The sequence below is a fragment of the Olea europaea genome, unplaced genomic scaffold, assembly GCF_002742605.1.
Source record: "Olea europaea var. sylvestris unplaced genomic scaffold, O_europaea_v1 scaffold849, whole genome shotgun sequence".
Taxonomy (NCBI): Eukaryota; Viridiplantae; Streptophyta; class Magnoliopsida; order Lamiales; family Oleaceae; genus Olea; species Olea europaea.
The window spans coordinates 214,445-235,719 of NW_019266937.1; the positions used below are offsets into that span (position 1 = coordinate 214,445).

The 21,275-nt window shown below is 35.2% G+C and overlaps 4 protein-coding genes across 7 annotated transcripts; 2 read left to right on the forward strand and 2 right to left on the reverse strand.

Moving 5' to 3' along the window:
- The first annotated feature begins 994 nt into the window (after positions 1-994).
- Positions 995-2,824, forward strand: LOC111391853 (zinc finger CCCH domain-containing protein 3). Its single transcript, XM_023017130.1, has 5 exons — positions 995-1,176; positions 1,271-1,335; positions 2,019-2,100; positions 2,194-2,268; positions 2,437-2,824. Exons 1-5 carry the CDS (start codon positions 1,041-1,043, stop codon positions 2,544-2,546), a joined length of 468 nt encoding a protein of 155 aa, XP_022872898.1. The 5' UTR covers positions 995-1,040; the 3' UTR covers positions 2,547-2,824.
- A 339-nt stretch (positions 2,825-3,163) lies between these two features.
- On the reverse strand, positions 3,164-5,830 carry LOC111391852 (pyrrolidone-carboxylate peptidase-like). Of its 3 annotated transcripts, none has more exons than XM_023017128.1 (5): positions 5,632-5,830; positions 4,790-5,077; positions 4,143-4,247; positions 4,005-4,052; positions 3,164-3,601 (listed from the first exon to the last, which is right to left on the reverse strand). In XM_023017128.1, the coding sequence occupies exons 2-5, from the start codon at positions 5,054-5,056 to the stop codon at positions 3,362-3,364; spliced, it is 660 nt and encodes a 219-aa protein (XP_022872896.1). In that variant the 5' UTR covers positions 5,057-5,077; positions 5,632-5,830; the 3' UTR covers positions 3,164-3,361. The 3 variants fall into 3 exon arrangements, with proteins under 3 accessions (XP_022872896.1, XP_022872897.1, XP_022872895.1); XM_023017129.1 differs by having other exon boundaries at positions 4,790-5,056; positions 5,632-5,829; XM_023017127.1 differs by having other exon boundaries at positions 4,790-5,121; positions 5,632-5,827.
- Positions 5,831-8,152: 2,322 nt separating this feature from the next.
- Positions 8,153-16,663, forward strand: LOC111391859 (glucose-6-phosphate 1-dehydrogenase 4, chloroplastic). The gene is made up of 12 exons (XM_023017136.1): positions 8,153-8,459; positions 9,128-9,389; positions 9,738-10,084; positions 13,049-13,143; positions 14,075-14,189; positions 14,396-14,601; positions 14,694-14,802; positions 14,913-14,953; positions 15,037-15,157; positions 15,236-15,432; positions 15,864-16,064; positions 16,148-16,663. The coding sequence occupies exons 1-12, from the start codon at positions 8,355-8,357 to the stop codon at positions 16,383-16,385; spliced, it is 2,037 nt and encodes a 678-aa protein (XP_022872904.1). The 5' UTR covers positions 8,153-8,354; the 3' UTR covers positions 16,386-16,663.
- A 680-nt stretch (positions 16,664-17,343) lies between these two features.
- LOC111391860 (rop guanine nucleotide exchange factor 3-like) lies at positions 17,344-20,599 on the reverse strand. Of its 2 annotated transcripts, XM_023017138.1 has the most exons (9): positions 20,320-20,599; positions 19,531-19,895; positions 19,289-19,405; positions 19,043-19,197; positions 18,889-18,963; positions 18,485-18,781; positions 18,038-18,382; positions 17,692-17,949; positions 17,345-17,530 (listed from the first exon to the last, which is right to left on the reverse strand). In XM_023017138.1, exons 2-8 carry the CDS (start codon positions 19,853-19,855, stop codon positions 17,830-17,832), a joined length of 1,434 nt encoding a protein of 477 aa, XP_022872906.1. In that variant the 5' UTR covers positions 19,856-19,895; positions 20,320-20,599; the 3' UTR covers positions 17,345-17,530; positions 17,692-17,829. The 2 variants fall into 2 exon arrangements, with proteins under 2 accessions (XP_022872905.1, XP_022872906.1); XM_023017137.1 differs by lacking the exon at positions 20,320-20,599 and having other exon boundaries at positions 17,344-17,530; positions 19,531-20,213.
- Positions 20,600-21,275: the final 676 nt, after the last annotated feature.

A 21,275-nucleotide genomic window follows, 5' to 3' on the forward strand; every position in this document is an offset into this window, starting at 1 on the left:
TTCTTCCCCCCCCCCCCCCCCCCCCCAAAAAAAAAAGTCAATTTTTGCCGAGTTAGGATTGATTTTGTCAAGTTAGAGTTGATTTAATTGAGTTGGTATCAATTTGATGTTGCAATTACATAAAGGAACACAATCATCCACACTGAAGGCCCTGTTTGAGCCCCCGATTAATTTATTGCAATGTATTATGGAATAGTAAATTAATGGAAAATATATGATTAAAAGAGAAAAATTTTTTTTTGATTTGTGTGTAATATTATTTTAATAAAGAATGTGGTTGAAAATAAAAAAATGAGAAATAATGAGGCGAACAGGAGCGAAATCCTTAAAAAAGTACTTTGAGAAAATTAGGGAGCTGAGCTCCTCAACCTTTCATGTGGTACTCCTATGGGATCAAAATCAAATGTGCCAACTACTTAAGAAATGAGAAAATTTTCTCCTCGATTTTCGTTGTGATCATTGACATTGAGGTGCCAAATGACACCATCAGCAAACGACAAACGGGCTATCTATTTCATTAGGGAAGAGGGCTTGTTTTGAAACGGTTCAAGCAATTGTATTTCGGTTGGCATGGAGGGCTCATACTACTTAGTGGGACAGCTATGCAGTGGAAGAAAAAGTGGCTAAATTGACCCCGTTCATTTTTCATTTGAAGAATAAGAAAATCTTGGTCATCCATTTATCTGAATTTGTTGCAGTGGAAGGAAAGAGCCTAAAAATGCACTTGAATTTCCCGTGACTTTAAGATGAGGGGAATATCGGAAAATCATTTCACGTTTTTCTCCCATTTAAGATAGAAAGTCATATGCGATTTAAGTCTAATGTTTTCGATAACATAGGGACTTAGATTAACCTATTGGAATAAATTAAGAATGAAGTACCTCATTTTTTAAGGTTAGGAACTCACAATCACATAATCTAAAAAGTTGGGGCTCAATTCTAATTTTTCCAGATATTTTACGTAAATAGGACTTTTTAAATAAAACTCTAAATAAAGGCTATTTTTAAATTTGCTACCCGATCGATCGAGACGGAGAGAGATGCCGCTGGGGAAATATTACTGCGATTACTGCGACAAGCAATTCCAAGACACCCCCTTCGCACGGCGGCGCCATATCCAAGGCGTTCACCACCAGAGAGCCAAAGCTCTATGGTACGACTCCCTGCGCTCCCAAAGTCAGTGTCTCTCTCACTCTATCATTTTCGGTACAGAAAATTCTCCAACACCGTATACATGTATACTGATCTCTGTTTAGTTTTTTATTAACAGATTTGGCTCAAATTCATGACCCAGACTCTGTTGGAAAAGGAGTTTGCAATCGCTTTCTCCGTACGGTACACCTACGCTACTCTCAAAAGTTTTTGCCATTCTTCTTAGTTAATGAATTTCCTATTGTTCTTTTTTTCCAGTTATTTTAAATGCCATGATTATTAAAGCGCTGTTGGGTTTTTCAATCTGGAAGTTGTTTTGTAGTTTTGCTAGTATTATGATGATTCGAATTGATTTAGAAATTCTATTTTCTTATTGAGCTTAATTCTCCTTGGTACATGTAGAAATATCGTTTCCGAACTGGAAATTAGTGTTTCATTTATAAATTAAAATATGTTATTCATTAGAAAGTGTTCATCAAATTCATCAAGTCTGGTGAATCACACCCCCTTTGCAAGGATTGATTCTGTTTTGAAACTGCTTCAAGGAGGCTGTGTTAATTTTTGGTTGAAGGTTGGGATGAATGGCCTCTTTTTATTTTTTGCATTAGTTATTAGTATAAACTGTTTATTAGTTTTAGACGATCAACTATCTCCATTTTGCTAGGAAGAATTTCATAATTAGTCTCTGGTTTGGCGAATCTCTTATGTGCGTCTTTGTTAGGGAAGGGCGCTCATTCAGTTCTTGGAAGAGTGTATTTCTTCTATCTGTCACACTTTCTACCTATATTTTTCTCTTGACTTGGTACTTTTTCATCAATCTGATGCACCCGTTGTCTTGATTACTAATTTCTTTTCATTGATTCAAGGGGTCGTGCCAATACGGAGATTCTTGCAAATATTATCATCCCAAACAGAATGTCCCAAGCATAAACACTCAAGGATTAGCAGGTGTCTCATCTTATCTCTGTCAAAAGTTATATCTAGAATTTCTTGCAGTTCTTTTCAAATGAGTCAATTTCTATATCTTCATCCGATCCCCAGGGACGAGTTTCATGAAAAATGTTGGGCAGGAAGGTATTTCTAGGACTCAGTTGGATGGAGAAGCTTCTATGCCTGGCAAGTATTATTGTTCCTTATGTTTCATGCATCATGTTCTCCATCATGTCAATATTTTGAATCTTTGGAGTTTGCATATTCCATTGAGCTTGATTTAATTTTTGTTTTGTTTCTTTTGTTCTTTTTCTTTTTTCCTTTACTTATTTCCATCACATCTGCTTATTGCAGCTACAATGTTGAGAAATCAAATGGGAACTTCAGTCGGAAACTTACCTCCATCTTTATGGCCTCCTCCGGAGGGTGGATATCCACCTCTCCCCTTTGTTGATTGGGGATAGGTTTGCCATCTGAAAATGTTTATCTTGTTTTTCAGCCATACCAGTATCTATAGGAGCGGCAATTGTTGGAGATTCAAGCGCCCAGTACAGAATTGATCTTGACTGTTTTATCTAAGTGACTCGATTTTATCCCTCATTGTATCCTTCTATAGTGTCGATAGCTGCTACTATAAAGCACATCACTAAACTTGGATAGGTTAAACATGTTAAGTGGATTGCGTGTAATCTGTGTGCGCATCTATATTAAGTTTTTATTCAAGATGCATTCTCATTTACAAGCAAATTGTTCAGTCTCTAACTATAAATCGTAGGAGGAAATGAATGGCGTGGACAGTTTAACCTAAACGATAATCACAATCCAGCTGCATTGAAATTTGGTGTTTTAACCCCTAAAAGACTGCTGAATGGTGAAAGGGAAATTTACGAGCTAAATTGACCAAAAACTGATAACCCTTTGAATATTAGGATACATTTATACATTATTCAAATCTCGAAGAACTAAATTACTTCAGTTGTGGCCAAGAATTAAATTTTTGATACTGAGATGAGCTTAGCATATCATTCCAATTTTTCGGAAAATGTACACAGGTTATTCATTGATGGATTGACAGTAGACAGAAGCACAGAAAGAATCATTAAAGATGAAAAAGGGAGCGAGGGAACCTCAACTCCGATCGATGGCCAGTAGTGCATTTCAAGATTCACATACAGTTAACACAATTTATTAAACCACTGCATAAATATTCAAATTCATCTTCACATACGCGACAGGGACAGATATTCCTTCAAAAGTAGATGGTTTAAGACTCGAAAAGCTAGCATAAAGATGCAAGTACGTCCAACAAGGAAGCAGCAAACTGCATTTGAGTCTCCTCGCCTACAGTTGAGAAGAGGGGAACATGTACAAATAGGGATTTAATTCCATTCTGCTCTGCGAATCGCAAGGAACGATAATATACATAGTTGCAGACAAACCGGCCAGCATCATCCGAGGTTATCACTTCATATCCCATCTTTGCCAATGCTTTGGTAATATCCTCGACGGGAAGGGAAGTCTGCGGGAAGTAAATTCATAAACTGATATGACAATATATTAAGTTAAGGTGAAGTAACAAAAGATTATCAAACTTCGTCAGTTCCAAAAATTTTCGACTAAGAAGCAATAGCCATAAACTAAACACGAGCCAGTATATCCTTCCTAACTCCATGAATAAGAAAAAGGAAAGTTCTGTAAGATTTAAGAACAGGCTCGACAAGTTCTACCTTCTAGAAAGAAGGTGCTGTACATTTGGAATTTCCGACTTTACTGCAATAGTTAAAGATTCGGCTTCAAAGCTTTTGCACTTAACATTACAAATCAACAACCTCAGATTTTTGTAGATAGTCCATATCCCATCACTTAGCTTAAGGTCAAAGTCATTATAGAAATCAAGAAAAGCATCACTAAAATCACTTTACCTTTCGTATCCGTGAAATCCCACCATCTGAGGGAACAATGGGGACTTTCTGAAATCAAAAGAACACAAATCAAAAAACCCATTCGGTTTGTACGAGTTAAAATACTAAAAGGTGAAATTTTAAAGGGTGATATATAACCTGAGGCTTCCATCCCATCTCATCAGGGCAACGGAATGTAGCTTCATTGACCGCCTGATGTTCTATAGCAAACCTTGTCGCGCCACTATTAACTCCAAAATGCACCTGAATATAAAATACTAGGGTGAAGAAAAAACTTTGCTTGTCAATGTAGAAAACCCAGTATGTTGTCATCAAAGTGGATTCATTTTAGGCACTATTTTGAGTTCCAGCAAGATAGATGAGTGAGCAAAATGGACTAATAATAGATATCAGTGATGAGAAAGACAACAACTCCCTACAAATAATGACATCTAACACACAACATTTTGACCATAGGAGAAGCTTTTTTTCTAATCCATGACAAGACTAAGGAATTAGCTTCTAACACATATTGTGCTTTCCACGCATTTGCAAAAGGGCTCTTCGTCCTCCTTGCAAAAATGACCACTTGCCATATTCTAAATAAGCCAAGAAGTATGACGGTTGAGTTTCACTATCTTTCTCTCAAATAGGCAAAAGAACTTCCCAGTGCCATTTTCTATAACAATTACCATACTTAAAAAATCATTTAGCCCCAAGTGAACGGGAACAAGCTTTCCTATTCACCCTATTTTGTCAGGGTACTACATATGAGGTTAAAAGGAGGGACAAAATGAGCAACTGACCCAAATAACTCTCCCAGAAGTCGACACAGTGCCATCCGTAATCACAGCAGACTGCAATGTTTGGTATAAGGGAACAAGAGCGCCTTGTCCCGCAGTTTCAAGAATTGTGCAACTACCAAGCATCAGCCCTTTCGGAAATCCCCTTTCCTTCATGTAATCTTGAAGTTTATTAACAATTGTCTCGGTAGGATTTTCCGCGACTCCATGAAATTTTTTAAATCCTGTCACATGGATTGCTACTGGTGGAGCAGGCCCTTCAGACCCCATCTATCGGACAAATCAAATGATCTAACAAAGTCAAAACACGAAATATACCAAATTTATTTAAATACCTGCCCAAAAAGAAAATAGAAAGAGGAATGGTCAGAGACACAAAACCATTTTCTCCAACATTCATAGAACCAACAACACAAAACAGGAAGTAAAGCCCCATATATCTACCGTAGAACTTTCTGTGCAAGTACAATATCTAACTATTTATTCCATGATTAAAAATTTAAAACAGAGGTCCATACCCTTATATTCATGTCAACAATCTAAATACACGAACAAAAGAATCATGCTAAAAGAATGAGAAAACTATACTTGATGAAATTGAAGAATAATAAAGGAGAAACCCATTACTCTCAAACCTTGATCAAGTTAAATTAAAACCCACAATTTTGATTACCGTAAAAATGCTATTTATGAAATGCTAAAACAGTCCAAGAATCCTAGATTAAGAGTCGAGATTAAAGACTGAAGCTAAAACCCAAATGAAATTCAACAACAATGATCAAAATCAAAATTGAAACAAGCAATCGAAGATCGCATGGATCAAAAAAGAGGACCAAGAAAGCTACCTCAAAGAAAGCACTTGGAATCTTAAACCGCTCAAAAAGTCAAGAAAAAGAGGAGGGATTTATTGATTGTGGCGACACCTGAAAGCACAATTGAAGATAGAAAACAGGCAGAAATGACTCAACCACCAATCTTATCTACGCAAACCAATTTGTTATTTATTATTTTTTAGCTTTTTGGTAAACATAAGATTATTAAGATTCCGTCTTAAAAAATGATATTAGACCGTAGAGAGAGAAGAAATGGAAACAGAAAGTACAAATTTACAATGGATACAGAATGTGGGTTTGGTGGGTCCACAAACACATTAGTGTAATATATTACTATTAAAGAGTGCTAATAATGCTACTTTTTTTTATTTATGGAAAATACCAATCAATGGCTGCAGTAAAATGTCCTTTTTAGACACGAGTAAAATGGCCAATTACAAATGAAATTTTTGAAAATGCCCTTAATGTTTTCTATAAATCCAGCATTTTAAAAAGCATAATGCGTGACGATGCGTAGGGCCAAGTTATGGACTAGATGAGGCATAGGCGTAAAAAAGGTAAAAAGGCGTTTTCATATTTTAATTTTTAATCAATTGAAAAATAGTTTAATAATTAAAAATAATACCTCCCAAACATCGAAAACAAATTTATAGGAAATTCATACATTTTTCCAAAGTTTTCAACAAAAAGATAAGTTCCAAATGTATATATTAAATAATAAATAAATATAAATGTTTTGAAGATTTCATTTGTTTAAGGTTTCAAGCGACTATTTTGAATTTATAGTTGACAAAGTGAAGAAATCAACATTTAAGTTTTAACTTAGAGTGTTTGATTGACATGAAAAATATCACCTACAAAAGAAAAAGTTTTCAATCTTTTGTGGGAAATAAAAATCTTCTCTACCCAAGGAAAATGTTTTCCTTAAAAACAAGGAAAATTAAGCATATTTTCAAAAGTTGGAAAAAATATTTTTCATGGAAAAAAAAAGTAATCAAACACTCCAAATAGGAATTTGGGTAAAAAACTGATATTTTTCATGAAAAATAAATATAATCAAACACACCCTTAGAAGAATTGTAAAATTAAAAAAATAATAAAAAAAGAAGAAGAAGATAACTATGCGCACCTAGACCTGCATAACTGTGCCTAAGCTCGCATTAGCAGTCAAAAACAATCTGTTGATCGCTAAATAAGGCGCTTGGCGTTTTCGCAGCACATCGCATTAGGCGCTGTCAATATGTGCCTTTTAGAACAGTTATCAAACCTAATCATTGTTTGTTGGGTATAAAACTGATGTAAATCTTGAAAAATTTTAAGACAATAGTTTTTTTACATGACATTTGGACGATACTTTAGACACTAAACTAAAGTAATTAGAATTGTCCAACGTACCAACAATTATCTAGCAAAATGATAGAAATTTTCAATATTTACCTCACAAGATTTGTATGCACCAAATAGCATCCATAATTTTTATCAACAAAAAATAGTACAATTGGTAATTTAGAAATAACTTTGCATTGAAGTTTAGACTTGTAGGTTCACTAAAGTTAGGTACCACATGATATAATGATTTTGATTGTGCACCAAAAATAGAATTTAATGAAGAGAATCGTGATTCTTAAAAAGATGGTGACATCGCCGTGTGGAAAAAATAATTTGTTAATAATAATAGAGTATATACTTTAGATAAGTCTAATTTTTCGATAAATTTAACTGTTAGTAAATATTCTTCCTTCAGTTATAGAAGGGAAATTTGGATTTTGTTAGGCCTAAAAATTTTATGTTGAAAAATATTGTATAGATTCAACTTGTTACTCTTATTATCTACTCAACCACCCAGACATAATTACCACTAGCCCAAAATGCCGCTAACATTTTAACAAGCCAAATTCTTGTTACTATTTTTCTACATGTTAGATTTACACCAAATTCTAACAAATAACATGTCTCAACCACTAATGAATTCTCATCAATAACCACCATTATAACAACCTACTAGCTTCATAAGAGCCACAAATACAAACATCACTACAACATTTGTCAATTACTACCACCATCATTGCAGCACAAAAAACTTTTTGTCAACAATGGTGATTTTTTGGTGACAACAATTGTCGAAAGGCGACGACGACAACGGTATATACCTATACGGGATGGGACATTTTAGATTTGAGATTTTCACGTTGAATTGAGATGATAATGATAATTGAAAGGCAACAAGATGATGTCGGTAGTATACTATAGTGAGGATGGGACCTCGTAGATATGAGATTATCACATCATGATTGTGGTAGCGACGACAAAGGGGCGCCAAATGTGCTAAACAATTGGAGGTGATGATTGTGATTGGGCTTGATGGTCGAGACGTCTTGTGAGAAATATGTCAATTGATTAGAAGAAAAATAAAAATGGTAATATACGATTTTGTTGGGTGAATTGACAACGAAGTGAAAGGGCCCCCAAAGAGAAAGCCCAGTAAATTGGAAGCCCAATACGGAAGAGCATCGTTGTCTTCGTTCAAACCTTTCAAAACCCAAACAAAATCCTTAGCTTTGAAAGTTTATCTGCTAATTCATGGAGATTTATGAATCGATTTCAATTCAAACTGCACGTCGTCACGTAGATATGTTACATGCTATACGTCTCTATGCACACGGCTCGGAATCAAGTCTGTAGAGTAATTGGGTTTTCCTACATATGCAAATTTTTTTAACTCAATAATCGAACAAATGAATTCATTTTCATCTAACTCGTTGCTGCCGTCCTTTCCACAACTTTCAAATGGCTTGTCTAGTCATCCGAAAATCACAATCTCTGCAATTCCTCGCGCTGCAGTAAGTTCCTCTACTTATTTTCTGTTAAGTTAACCGACATTTCGATTTTTTTCTGTCATATGTCCTTGATCAAAATTGGGTACTGGGTAGCTTTATGTTGAGAATTTGGAAGTTGTCTTTCTATTTGTTTTGAGTTAAATGTTTGATGTCTTTATCTAACGCGACTCAAATTTTGTGTTAAATCATAATTTTAACAGACATATCATTGACATTTTTATGAAACTCGAGTGACATAATGCCCTTTCTATGAATTCAAGAAGTTGAAGGTACTTCTGGTCATGTTGAATTTTAGCTTGGAAGAGTAATAAACAAGTTGTGGTTGCTGATAATTTTAAATTTATAATTTTGATGTGAATCCCATAATTCGCACTCATGGAGCTCCTATGTCGTTAGAGGTTTGAGATCAAAATTATAGAAATGAAAAATAGAAGAACTATGACGAGGGAAAAAAGAAATTTAATCGAGGATTAACATTGCTAAAGGAATGGTTGCCCAACAATGATGATCAAAATTATAGAATTGAAAAATAGGACTATGAAGAGAGAAAAATGCAATTTAATCGAGGATTAACATTGCTAAAGGTATGGTTGCCCAACAACAATTCCTCCATGAAATGGAGAACGGGACCATTATGATATTTTTGCTCGGATATTGTTTGCATTTTGTAGGTAGCAGAAGACCTTATAACTCTAACTGCATACAGCCGTCATGTGCTGTCTGGAAGTTCTAAGAATCTCTGCAGCAAATTTTGTGGTCTGAAACTTTGGCTACTTGAAAATCTGTACTTTCAATGGCCTAACATAAAACATGAACGGAAAAATGAGTTCAAGATCTTGCAAATTGACGGCAAAGACGACTTACTGGACAATTCAAAAGCATCGCATGAAAGACAAGTTTTCCAAGGATCACTGGCATCCATTTCGTCAAATGGTTAGTAACAATATCATTTTCACTATGTGGGATTTATTAGTTAATGATCTCGAGTGTTTGGCTTGATACACATGAGATTCTCTTGTGAGCCTTCTCTTTAGATGGACCAAGGAAAACTTTTGATTTACCAAACTTCATAACAACTTGGACCATGTTTCTGGTTTGCAATTTTCAAAGCTAAAGGAGCATTAATTGTACAACTGAAATGTTTTGTATCCTTTTGAGTTTTTAGCGACATAAACTTATGTAACTTGATGGTTGTAGTTTTCCATTAAGTTCTTTCTTTCTTTCTTTTATCAAAGATATGTGCCCAATGAAATTGTTGATGCAATTGATAAGTCAATGCAGATTATATTGGAGCGAAAGAATCAAGTTCATATCCAGAAGGAAATTCTACATATGGTCAACCTTCCAATGCCAGCAGAGTGAATGTTGTTGCAGAATGCCCATCATATTCCTCCACCCAGCATGCAGAAACTTCTGCACCCAATTTTCAGTTTGACAAGTCCACAAAAATTGGGACTTCCTTGACATCTCCTCCGTCTTTGCGACAAACTCAATCCTTTAGTAGCAATTATCAGGATGGTAGATCTAACTCTCTTAGCATTGCTGTTATTGGGGCTACTGGTGAACTAGCAAGGAGGAAAATCTTTCCAGCATTGTTTGCTCTGTATTACAGTGGTTTTCTTCCTGAGGTAACTCTGATGAAGTCCATTCAGTGTATCCATATGGATTACACTTTTTCACACTGGTATTTTTGAGCACTTAATTTCCCAAATCAATAATGTCTCCAATCTCTGTTTGGCAGTGTCCATGGTCTCCCATTTCCTCTTCTATAATATTCTATTTATGTTTCATGTAAATGATCACTTTCACTTTCTAGCTTTTTATAAATCTTTTAACACCCTACCTTTGCTTTCGAATTTCTCATTACTTAAGAGAAGAATGTAAAGAAATTTCAGTGAAGTACATATTTGTTCAGTTTCTCAGAAGCTATTGAGGTTTTTGCTCGGAAATTTTCTTGTAATTGTATGATGATTGATGCAGTATGTGCCATTTGAAGATGTGTCCATGATGAGGACATCTATTCGATTTTATTTATTTCTAGTTGGACCTTATTTCATTTTGTGGACTTTATTGTTTTGGATTCTTATTAGGCTTATATTAGCCCAAACTCAATCTAGTTAAGGTTTAGGTTTTTAATATTTAAATTACTTTGTATTGTAATTTATTTTCAGTTGATGATTGAATAAATATATTTGGTAGTTTGTGGTGAAATTTCCCTCTTCCCTATTCTTCCCCTGTTTTCTTCTTTTATCATCATTTCCCCTAATTTTTTCTTCATGTTCATTGATTTTCTCTTTCTCTATTAATTTTCCTGTTGGTGCTGCGTCAAATTTGGTATCAAAGTCAAAACTTGGGTAATTTTTCATCTACAATCCAAAACTTTCTTCCTATCCTCTTCCCAAAAACTTGTAGAACGGCATAAACAAAAAAATTGTTGTGAGGCAGCAGTTTTCTTGTTCAATTTTCTTTCTAATTGATTAGGGAAAAAAATTCGTTACTGTTCACGGGTACTGTTCACACCTGGAATTTCATTTTTCATTATTTTTTTCTACAGTTTCCTAAAAAAAAAAAATTAAGTTTTAGAGTTTTAGGTGATTGCTGCTACTAAGTGTGCTGTTTCATAAATTTCATCCCTAACAATCAAACCCTGCTAACATTTAGCCTATATACAAGATTAGCTCACCTTACGTTAACCCAACCCTATAATAATACATATACCCACATATAATTCTTACCCGCGAGCCCATTCCTTTTATCAAGACGTTTGGGCCATAAACTAGTGGCCCATATTACTCCCAATCCCAGTTAAAACTCATTCTCACTTAATCCAATTCAAACCCACAACCCATTTCTTCTCAGTCACCACAGCCACCATAAGCCACAGTCACCAGACAAATCATTCCACCTACACACAACCCAGACGCAGTACACCCTTTCACTTCCACACTCAGGTTATAAGTCATAGTCGTCTCCACCGCCACTTGGCGCCACCAACACCACAACAGAGGGACAGTTTCTATATACACCATCAGCAGAACTAGATCAGCAGTCACTCATATTCACAGGAAACCACCTGAAGCGAAAGAAAGGACGCAATTATATCCAAAGCCCACGTGTCAGCAGTTCGAGCAACTAAACGACAGGGAGTCCTTGACCTTTATTTTATTAGTTTACACTATTTCATTTTAAGGTCGCATCATTTACATTACTTGTGTTGCTGTTATTTGATAATTGTAGCCTTAAAAATCCACTTGATCAGAATTTGTGAGTTCACATTCATTGTTCCCCGATTACCCCCACGTGATTAGACCGTTCGAATAGTCATTTGTATCCTTGCTTTCTATTTTATTTGCATCAGTATTATTAGCTTGCCACGTTCGGCCCTACGTAATCCCTTCTTTTTTCAATAACTTAAAAAAATAAAAAAATAAAATAAATTGCTATTTTACTGTTGGTACCCGTTGTTTATTGATCTTAGTAGTGCATTTCATTTATCACTCTACTTTTAATGTTGAGGACTTAGTTACTTATGAAGGTCATTTCATTCCCTCAAATGATCCTCTGTTACCTCCTTTTGTGGACCTTGACCCTGATTCTTTGGCTCCTTCTAACCCACTACCACCTCTCACAATACACAAAGATAATATTGATACTATTTTAGATGAAGAAACTGTGTTAATTAATGATGGAGAGGTTCAGCGCTTCCTTGTTCGTTGAGTTGGTCGACCAGATTCTGACTGTACTTAGATCTTCAGAGAGACACTACAGCAATTGGATTCAGATTTATTGGAGCTTTATCGGAGTCAGCAGGTTTTTCCTTGGCCCAGATTGCCTCCCGTCCACCCAAGGGGAGTTGGTGAGGACACCAAATTCAGACCTCCAGTGACAGATTTCTACAGAAGAAGCTTGCTCAACCACTCAACTTATGATTGGAAGATTGACTGCAACCTATATTAATATATCCACTCGACAGGGTCGAGTTTTCTCCCACCCTAGGAGAGTTGATGAGGACATCCAGTCGTTTTTATTTATTTCTAGTTGGACCTTATTTCATTTTGTGGACTTTATTGTTTTGGATTCTTATTAGACTTATATTGGCCCAAGCCCAATCTAGTTAGGGTTTAGGTTTTTAATATTTAAACTACTTTGCATCGTAATTTATTTTTAGTTGATGATTGAATAAAGGTATTTGGTGGCTTGTAGTGAAATTTCCATCTTCCCCATTCTTCTTCTTCCCTTGTTTTCTTCTTCTATCATCCCTTCCCCTGATTTCTTCTTCATGTTCATCGATTTTCTCTTTTTCTATTAATTTTCCTGTTGGTGCTGCATCAATCTCATTATTGAAGAATTGGCATGCCAAAAAGTCAATGGTGTGGTTCCTTGTGAAACCACTTGGATGAAGGGTTTGCCCGGCAAGGATCCATGTTAACATGTTCAACGGGGAAACATTTATTCTTGGTTCATGAAATTTGAAAACTTAAGAACTTGAGTGAACATCATTTTTCATTTTCGTGCTAGATTATCCAAATGCGCCATACTTTACACTGATAAGGAAAGCTATATAGTTACTTACTTTGGTTTTCTTGTTGCAGAATGTTAGTATATTTGGATATTCAAGGAAAAAAATGACAGATGATGAGCTCAGATCCATGATAGCTTCAACGCTAACTTGTCGGATAGATCAGCAGTATGATTCTTTGTTTCCTATCAAATACTTGTGATTATCCTATGTTTCCTCGTCATTATTCTTCTGCAAATTTGGATTTCATTTTAACATCTGTATATTTCCCTGAATCTCTTAAAAGAGGTTCGAAATTGAATGAAATATCGAAAAATGCTTGTGCAGTAGACCACTGTATAGTTGCTGATAAGCGCCGACACTTTTTAACTTTATAGTTTTCTTTTGTGTGTCACCAATAAAATCTCGTGACATAATGCTAGGATGTTCATACTCATGATCACAATTTATTGGAAATTGTTAGTCAGGAAACCTTGTAGGAGTATTCAAGAACCTAAAGATGCTTTCTCATACTGGTGGCTTATCAGTGTCTTTTAGGGATATTCAGAATATTGAATTGGTAGAGTGTGCTATCTCATCCTGAGAATGGGTGTGAGTGTTGCTATAGCAGATAACGTTTCGATTTGTGGATAATTAATACGGAAAATAACTGAAGGAAAGAAAATGGGGCATGGACAAGGTGGGATGGTTGTAATCCACGCAATTTGGTGGTGGAGGAAAGGGAAGGAATTGATGATGCTTATTCCAAATTGTTTACTCTGACATAGGTGGTCAAAATAGATATGCTTAAGCATTGATATTATTTTTCTCTTCATATTGAAACCATTCAGCTGCTCTTTGTTATTCCAACTTTCTTTCTTTATTTTTCAATTTTTTTTGAACGCCAATGTAGCCATGGAAGATGTGAACTTTATAAGTATTCCAATAGCTATTCTTTATATCTAGAGGAAAAGCATGTAACTTGTAAGGTGACTTTATCTGCTAACCATACAATATTTGTGAATAGAAAGAATCTTTTGGAATGCATCTTAAATTCCCTTATCGAGTAGTGGCACGTATTTGTAATCCTTTAAACATCCTACACTTTACCTTTCTGCAGGCAAAATTGTGAAGACAAAATGGATGATTTTCTGAGAAGAACGTACTATCTGAATGGAGGGTATGATAACAGAGAGGGAATGTCAAAGCTTAGTGCTCGAATGGAACAAATGGAGGTATGATGACGATAAAAAAGATCAGTATGCAAATTATAGCTCTTGGTTCTAAGTACATTTTTTTTAATATAGAGTTCAACCTTTATTTTCTCTTCGTTGTATTTATATGGACTAGATATCTAGTGCTATCTAATAATTTTGAGCAAAATTTCATTATTAAATTCAAATAATTTGATGGTTTGACTTTGACCGCTAACCTACCTCAGGGAGAATTTGGAGCAAATAGAATGTTCTACCTTTCTGTGCCCCAAGAAGCATTGCTGGATGTTTCATCATCTCTTGCTGATAATGCCCAAAGCCAGAAGGGTTGGACTCGCATAATAATTGAAAAGCCCTTTGGTTTTGATTCACAATCTTCTCACCAGTTGACTCATGCTCTTCTTTCGAAAATTGAGGAAAAGCAATTATATAGGTGTGCGGGTGTCTTAAAACTTAACATTATTCTGATCCACTGGTCATGATATGAGTACTGATATTATGTTTTCCTAATACCTTGGTTTTCAGGATAGATCATCTTTTAGGCAGGAACACCATTGAAAATCTAACTGTACTGAGGTTCTCTAATCTAGTCTTTATGCCGTTATGGAACCGAAATTACATACGCAATGTACAGGTATTTTTCTTAGTTAACAATTTTAATTCTTAATGCAGCTCGGTTTTCTCTGTTCTATTTGTTCTTCATTTTCACTTTTTGCATCCTAAGGCATGGATTAATGATTTCAGGTCATTCTGTCTGAAGATTTGAGTATGCAGATACAATCAAGGCAAGCAAGATGGCCGTTTATGCAGAATCTATACTTAATGGCTTACATTTCCAGTTAATGTTATTGCATTTGTTATCCTCTAGGTATCCAAATGGCTATGGAATTATAGGTGATATTGTACATAGTCACGTATTCCAGACCATCGCGTTGCTTGCTATGGAACCTCCTGTAACTCTTGATGGTGAGGATGTGCGAAATGAAAAGGTGTATGAACTTTCCATACGTGTGTGATATTATATATTTACTGGACATTTTGTCAATGTTGATTAAAATTCTAACCAGGTCAAACTGTTGAGATCAATTCGGAAATTGGAACCTAGTGATGTAATACTTGGACAGTGCACTCCTACTCCTGGCGGCAAGGGTGATACTGAAAAAGCAACCCCTACATTCTTTGCTGCTGCTTTGTACATTGACAATGCACGTTGGGATGGTGTCCCGTTTCTGATTAAAGTTGGCAGAGGACTCATCAAACATAGGTTAGTGTATTGTTTTCCCGTGGTAATGTTGTTTCAATTTCTGCTAAAAACTACTTGGGTACGAAAAAATCAGCACAAGGAATATATGTTGTAAATTCTTTCATCAGTCATTTGCAGAAGGCCACAAGAGTGGGGGAATTTCTTTGAAATCTTGGTTTTCCCGTGACACAGTGTAAAAAATGCAACTGCACTCTTTACCTAGTGCTGATATCAATCAGTTGAAATTCTCTTTTCAACCCATCCACCCCCTTTTTCACCGTATTGGTGAAGAATTCATTGTGAGAAAACGGTAACCTTGCATTTGTTTGCAATTCGCAAGTGCTTTATCGTACCACATCAGATATTTGATATTTTGTGCAATGCTGCTGCAAACTTCACTAAAGTTCCAAAATATTAGTGCTTTTCTGATCACTTAGGATTCTATGTTGCAGAGTTGAAATCCGCATACAATTCCGAGATGTTCCTGGAAACCTTTTCCGCAGACATATCCAGCATAATATAAATCTATCCACCAACGAGCTGATTTTACATGACGTGCCGGATGAAGCCATCCTAGTAAGAGTAAACAATAAGATTCCAGGACTAGGCATCCACTTGGATGCGTCAGAACTGAATTTGCTTTATAAGGACAAGTAAGCTATCTTATGTTGTCAAACATATGTCGACGATATTTCAAAGATCTTTTTACATCCTTATCATCATCTTAATCTGCCAGGTACAATGTAGAAGTGCCTGATTCATATGAGCAACTTCTACATGATGTAATAGATGGAGACAACCATTTATTCATGAGAAGTGATGAGGTAGCAGCTGCATGGAATGTTTTGTCTCCAGTTTTGCACGAGTTGGACAATGAAAACTTAGTACCAGAACCATATGAATTGGGGGGTAGAGGTCCAGATGAAGCTATCTATCTCTGGGCGAAACATGGGGTTCGATGGTTGGATGACTAGCAAAGGCTCCCCATTTCTATGGTTCGATGATCAAGTGATGCTGGTAGTTTAATTCATAACAAAAATAAATGGCTTTTCTGAGTTCATCTGATTAATATTTGCTTATGTGGGATCTCTTGTATTTACTCGCTATAGATGAATTGGCTAGTGTATCAAGTTTTCTTGTATTTTGTTCACATGATCTCTCACAAGTGATGCGGGACAATAGTATGTCTTGCGTATATTTTGTTCAATATGACATCTTAGGTTGTATGGAAAGAAATGTATAGCTTGTGTCATTAATTTTTCCATTTTTACGTAGCTTCAAATTCATATCCGTTTGGCCCTTGTTTGAGCCCCATTCATTGGAGTAAAAAAAAAACATTCTTAAACAGTGTTTTGACATTATTTCAATCATATTTTTCAATAAAATAATATTACACGTAAATTCAAAACTTTTTTTTTTTAAAACCACATATTTCACATCAGTACGCTATTCAAAAATGGGGCTCAAACAAGGGCTTGATGGTGGGACAGCTGTAGCCTTTTTGAAGTTTCCAACTCAGATAGTTGTATACTTACCAGTTACCACTTAAAATTCATTCGAACAAAATAATACCATAGAGTATCATCTTTTGATCAAAATTTGAATATCCGCACTAATTTTGATTAAAACTGTGTTTTCTTTCATTTGTTTGATCAACAGATCAGAAATTTATGGTAAAGTTTAGAAGACGGCAATTGATCTTCAAAGGGAACGAATGGAAAAAATAATGTCGCATCATCAGAGAGTTATATGTCTATTTCTTTTTTATTAGATCAATACAAAATCCTGTTCAGATTCTTTTTAATCCAAATAGTGATATGAGTGAAATAAAATGGCTTTTTAGTTTGCAGTTTAAAGGGACTCACTCACATTCAAAACAAAAATGTTTAAATCCATATTACATAAAGAGACATTGCTTTTGTTAATTCGAATTTAAGGATGATATAAAATTTGTCTATAAACTATACGCAAATGTGATCATTTTTCTCATTTTTTGAAAGAGAATTACGTAAATTTCATTGATAAATATAGTCCAATATAATAGACTGGTACTTGAGAACAAAGCAAGCAAGCATATTGATTGTCATGTTCCTCGAAATGGATAGGTAGCAACAATGACCTGTACCAACATCAACATACATGGTTAGGATACAATATCTAGTAATATTCGTGCATTTGGTGCCAATAGATAATTTGATGAAATATGTTTAGCATATGGAATATATATGTATAAAGAATGAAGATTTATACAAATATTAATTGTGTATTTGAGTTGCTTACATTCTCTGCTTGATTCCTTCATGTCAATCACTTCTCTATTCCCACAAAATCTTGAAAATAATGCTAACACATATTTGGTGGGGGAAGTTGGAGTTGAAATAAATATAAGTGAATATAAATTTGTTGCCGTAGCTGCTACTAATCCTGATTTTTCATGCTTTTATCTGCAAAAAGTACGTCCTCAATCCGAGCAACGATGTTGTATGCCAAACCTTCCAATACTCTTGAGTAGCTCTCTAGAACTGCTTGTCCTACATCCTGCAGCAAGGTGAATTTTAGATGTTTCTTGCTCCAAAATGATCATAGCATAGATTCCTAAATGCATTTGAATGAGATAAAAACTCGCCTTATTGTATTGAATCTTGCACATATCCAACGTTGTTTGTGAAAGTTCAGGATATCTTTGCTTCAAATAAAACAACAAACTCTCGGCCCTTTTTGCCAAAAGATGGTTCTTATCACTTCTATCAATATCAGATATCAGATCCTTGACCGTGTCCCATGATGATTTTGAGTGAGCTAAGCATGTTTTACGTCTCCATGTGTGCATTGAAGCTTCGACCTTGTCTGCAAGCTCGAGTGCTTCGTGTTCAGAGGTTATATTGAGAGAGTCGAGGAGTTGATCAGGAGAAAAATTCTCTGAAGTGTACATGTAACGATAAATTGTATCGCCTACACTTGCTTTTCCACTCTGAAATCACCCAAAAAAAGTATGTGGTTTTAGAAAGTGATGAAATGGTGAATTCTCTCTTAAATTGGAATCATTTGGATTTTCTATGAGGCAACTACCTACCTTAGGAAGTGACGCCATGTATGATTCTGGAATCTCCATATCAGCAAGAATGCAATTGTTTATGGCCATTGCTGCTTTGTGAATTTGGTTGGTACAAGAGCGTTTTTGGCGCAAAAGCTTCTTCGATTTCTCAGAGAGACCTGCCGGGGAAACACAAGGAACCGGTAGCCACCATTTCTCCTCCTTGCCGTGAGGACGAACTATATCCCTAAATGATCCAGAACGCGTCAAATTTCCCGACATACTTCCCCGTTCTGCATACCAAAATTCAGTCCTCTCAAAGCTATCTAATACATCCTGTCACGTGAAATTCGTCTCGTTACAAGCTTCAATTCTTGGGGAATAACATATTCATTCTATAGTGAAATGATACGATTTAACTATTTAATTTTTCTTGATCTTACCAAGAGCATTGCATCAAGTTTTTTCAATGCTGGAAGATTGATGTGAATATCTAACCTTGGTTGACTTGACATCACCTGAAATCATACTACTTGTCAAGCAACACGAAAAATGGCAAAAGTTTACCTTACAGAACCGCGTTAAAAGAGCCCTCACCTCCAAAATAGTCCCGTCTTTTAAATTCTGTGACGTAGGAGTGAATTCTACGATATAGTCGCATACTAATAGAAGGCAATTCATTTCTCTCTTCCACATCGACTTTTTCACTGGATGCAGAGGCTCCAGTTTCAGATGCTGGCCAAACACCGAAGCTGCAAGACAAAAGTTTACGAGATTTGTTATAAAAAAAAATGTATGAATGAATCTTTAAAAATGTTGGGCTATAAATGTTTCTAATAGTACCATAAAGGTTTGTTATGGCATTAGAAATAGTAACTGCAGTGCAAACTCCTTTCCCACCTCCTGACATGTCCTCCCCCAACAACAGCTTTGAAAATTTCTCCTTCATCATTTCTAATTCTGCAATGTAACAATACTATCAGGGCATGTTTGGTACATCGTATTAGATAAGATGGATATTCCTCTTCTCCAATATTGTTCAGTACAACATATAATCTAACATGCAAATAACTATATAGACTCACCTACATCCGTTGATACCTCATCTCGATTCTTCTCATCCAAGCAATGCCTGTGCTGACTCATCCCTTGTCTGGAAAGAGATGCACGCGTTGGAGACTTCCTCCCTGGCCAGCAGAGAGGAGAGGCTATTTCGGAGTAACTATTATCATCCGTGTGCTCCGAAAAGGTTGATGTCTCCGAAATTGTTCTGCAGTACGCAAAAGAATCTCGACTCAGGATCGAGTAACTGGGAGTTTCTGTTGGTGATTGATCAGTTTGATCCATGGAAGAAGGTGAAGGATAATATCCCATTTCATAATTCTCATCCGAATTTAATATGCCGTCCATTTCTTGAACTTCTAGGCTAATTCCTCTATTCTGCAAGACTCTGTACAGTATTGTCAAGAAATCACTAAAGATGTTCATGGTTTGAGATTCTTGAACAAATTCTCACACACAAAATTGAATACAAAACTACCCGGAAATCAACTTAAATTCTACAACAATTTTGTATGGAATTGTGAAGAATTCATTTGACATTTACATAGTTTAAGATTCTAGAAGAAATTCTTGCACAAAAATTGAATACAAAACTATCCTGGAATTGACTTAAGATTGCAGAACCCAAATACACGAGAAAATAAAACATGTATCCATTTTCAGGAAAAAAGCAAAAGAATCTGAACTTATTTCCCTCAAAATTGCTGCAAAGTTTCTTTACAAAGAACCGTTATAAAACAAATTATAATCATGAAGATTAGGAAAAAAAAAATGAAATTTCTAAAACTAAAGCTAACGGAAAAAGCAATTACCTTTTAACAGTTTCGGATTTTGAATTATGAACTGTGGAAGGCTACCGTTGGGAAAAAATCCTTTCTAACTCCTGCAATAACTCTTTGAAAGAACCGTATTTACTTGAACAAAATATTTAGGATCTCGAATCAAAAAATCTCAGCCATTGATCACAAAATTTTCTTGATAAAACGAATGAATTAACCCGAACCCAGTTGATAAAATTATTTTATGATGAATTTGAAGGAAAGATGGAGAAGAAGATTGATCAAGATTTGGGTGAACTAGTACAGTGAAGCATTCGTGTGTTGTATATTAGTTGGAAATGGCACGATACTTGTATATGTACATGCATAGAAGCGCAGGCAACGGCCCAATCAAAGAGATGATTTTTATTGGTACCATAATTTTGAAAATAAATTGCATTGAAGTCAAGAAAAATTAATAAATTAGTTTAAAATAAAAAATAATTTTACATACCATCAGTGTTAAACACTAGGTTCATTTAAGCTCCTGTTTATCTCTCATTTTTTCGAATCTCTTTTTTTGTACATATTCATTTTCAATCATATATTAACACAATAAAAATATTTTACACATAAATGCAAAAAAATTTCCTATTTTTCAATGACATATTCTCCAAAAATTCACTATTTAAAATAATGTTTTTCCAACAACAAAAGAGAGAGAGAGAGAGACCACCAAACAGGGGTATATGTTAAAGATATGAGAGCGGCAGTAAGTTCATTGCCACATTATCCAATTCGACTAAGTCGAAATTTTTGAAGATATGATAATGAGGTATTCACTTGTTGATATTTGGCGATAAATTATGGGTGGATATGAAATTAAAATTTTTATTGATAATTTATTACATTTTTCCACGTGAGATGAGTTTTTTTTTTTCTTTTTTTAACAGCTATTTTTTGAATTATGATTATTTCGAAATAAGATATGTTCAACAATATGTTGCTCT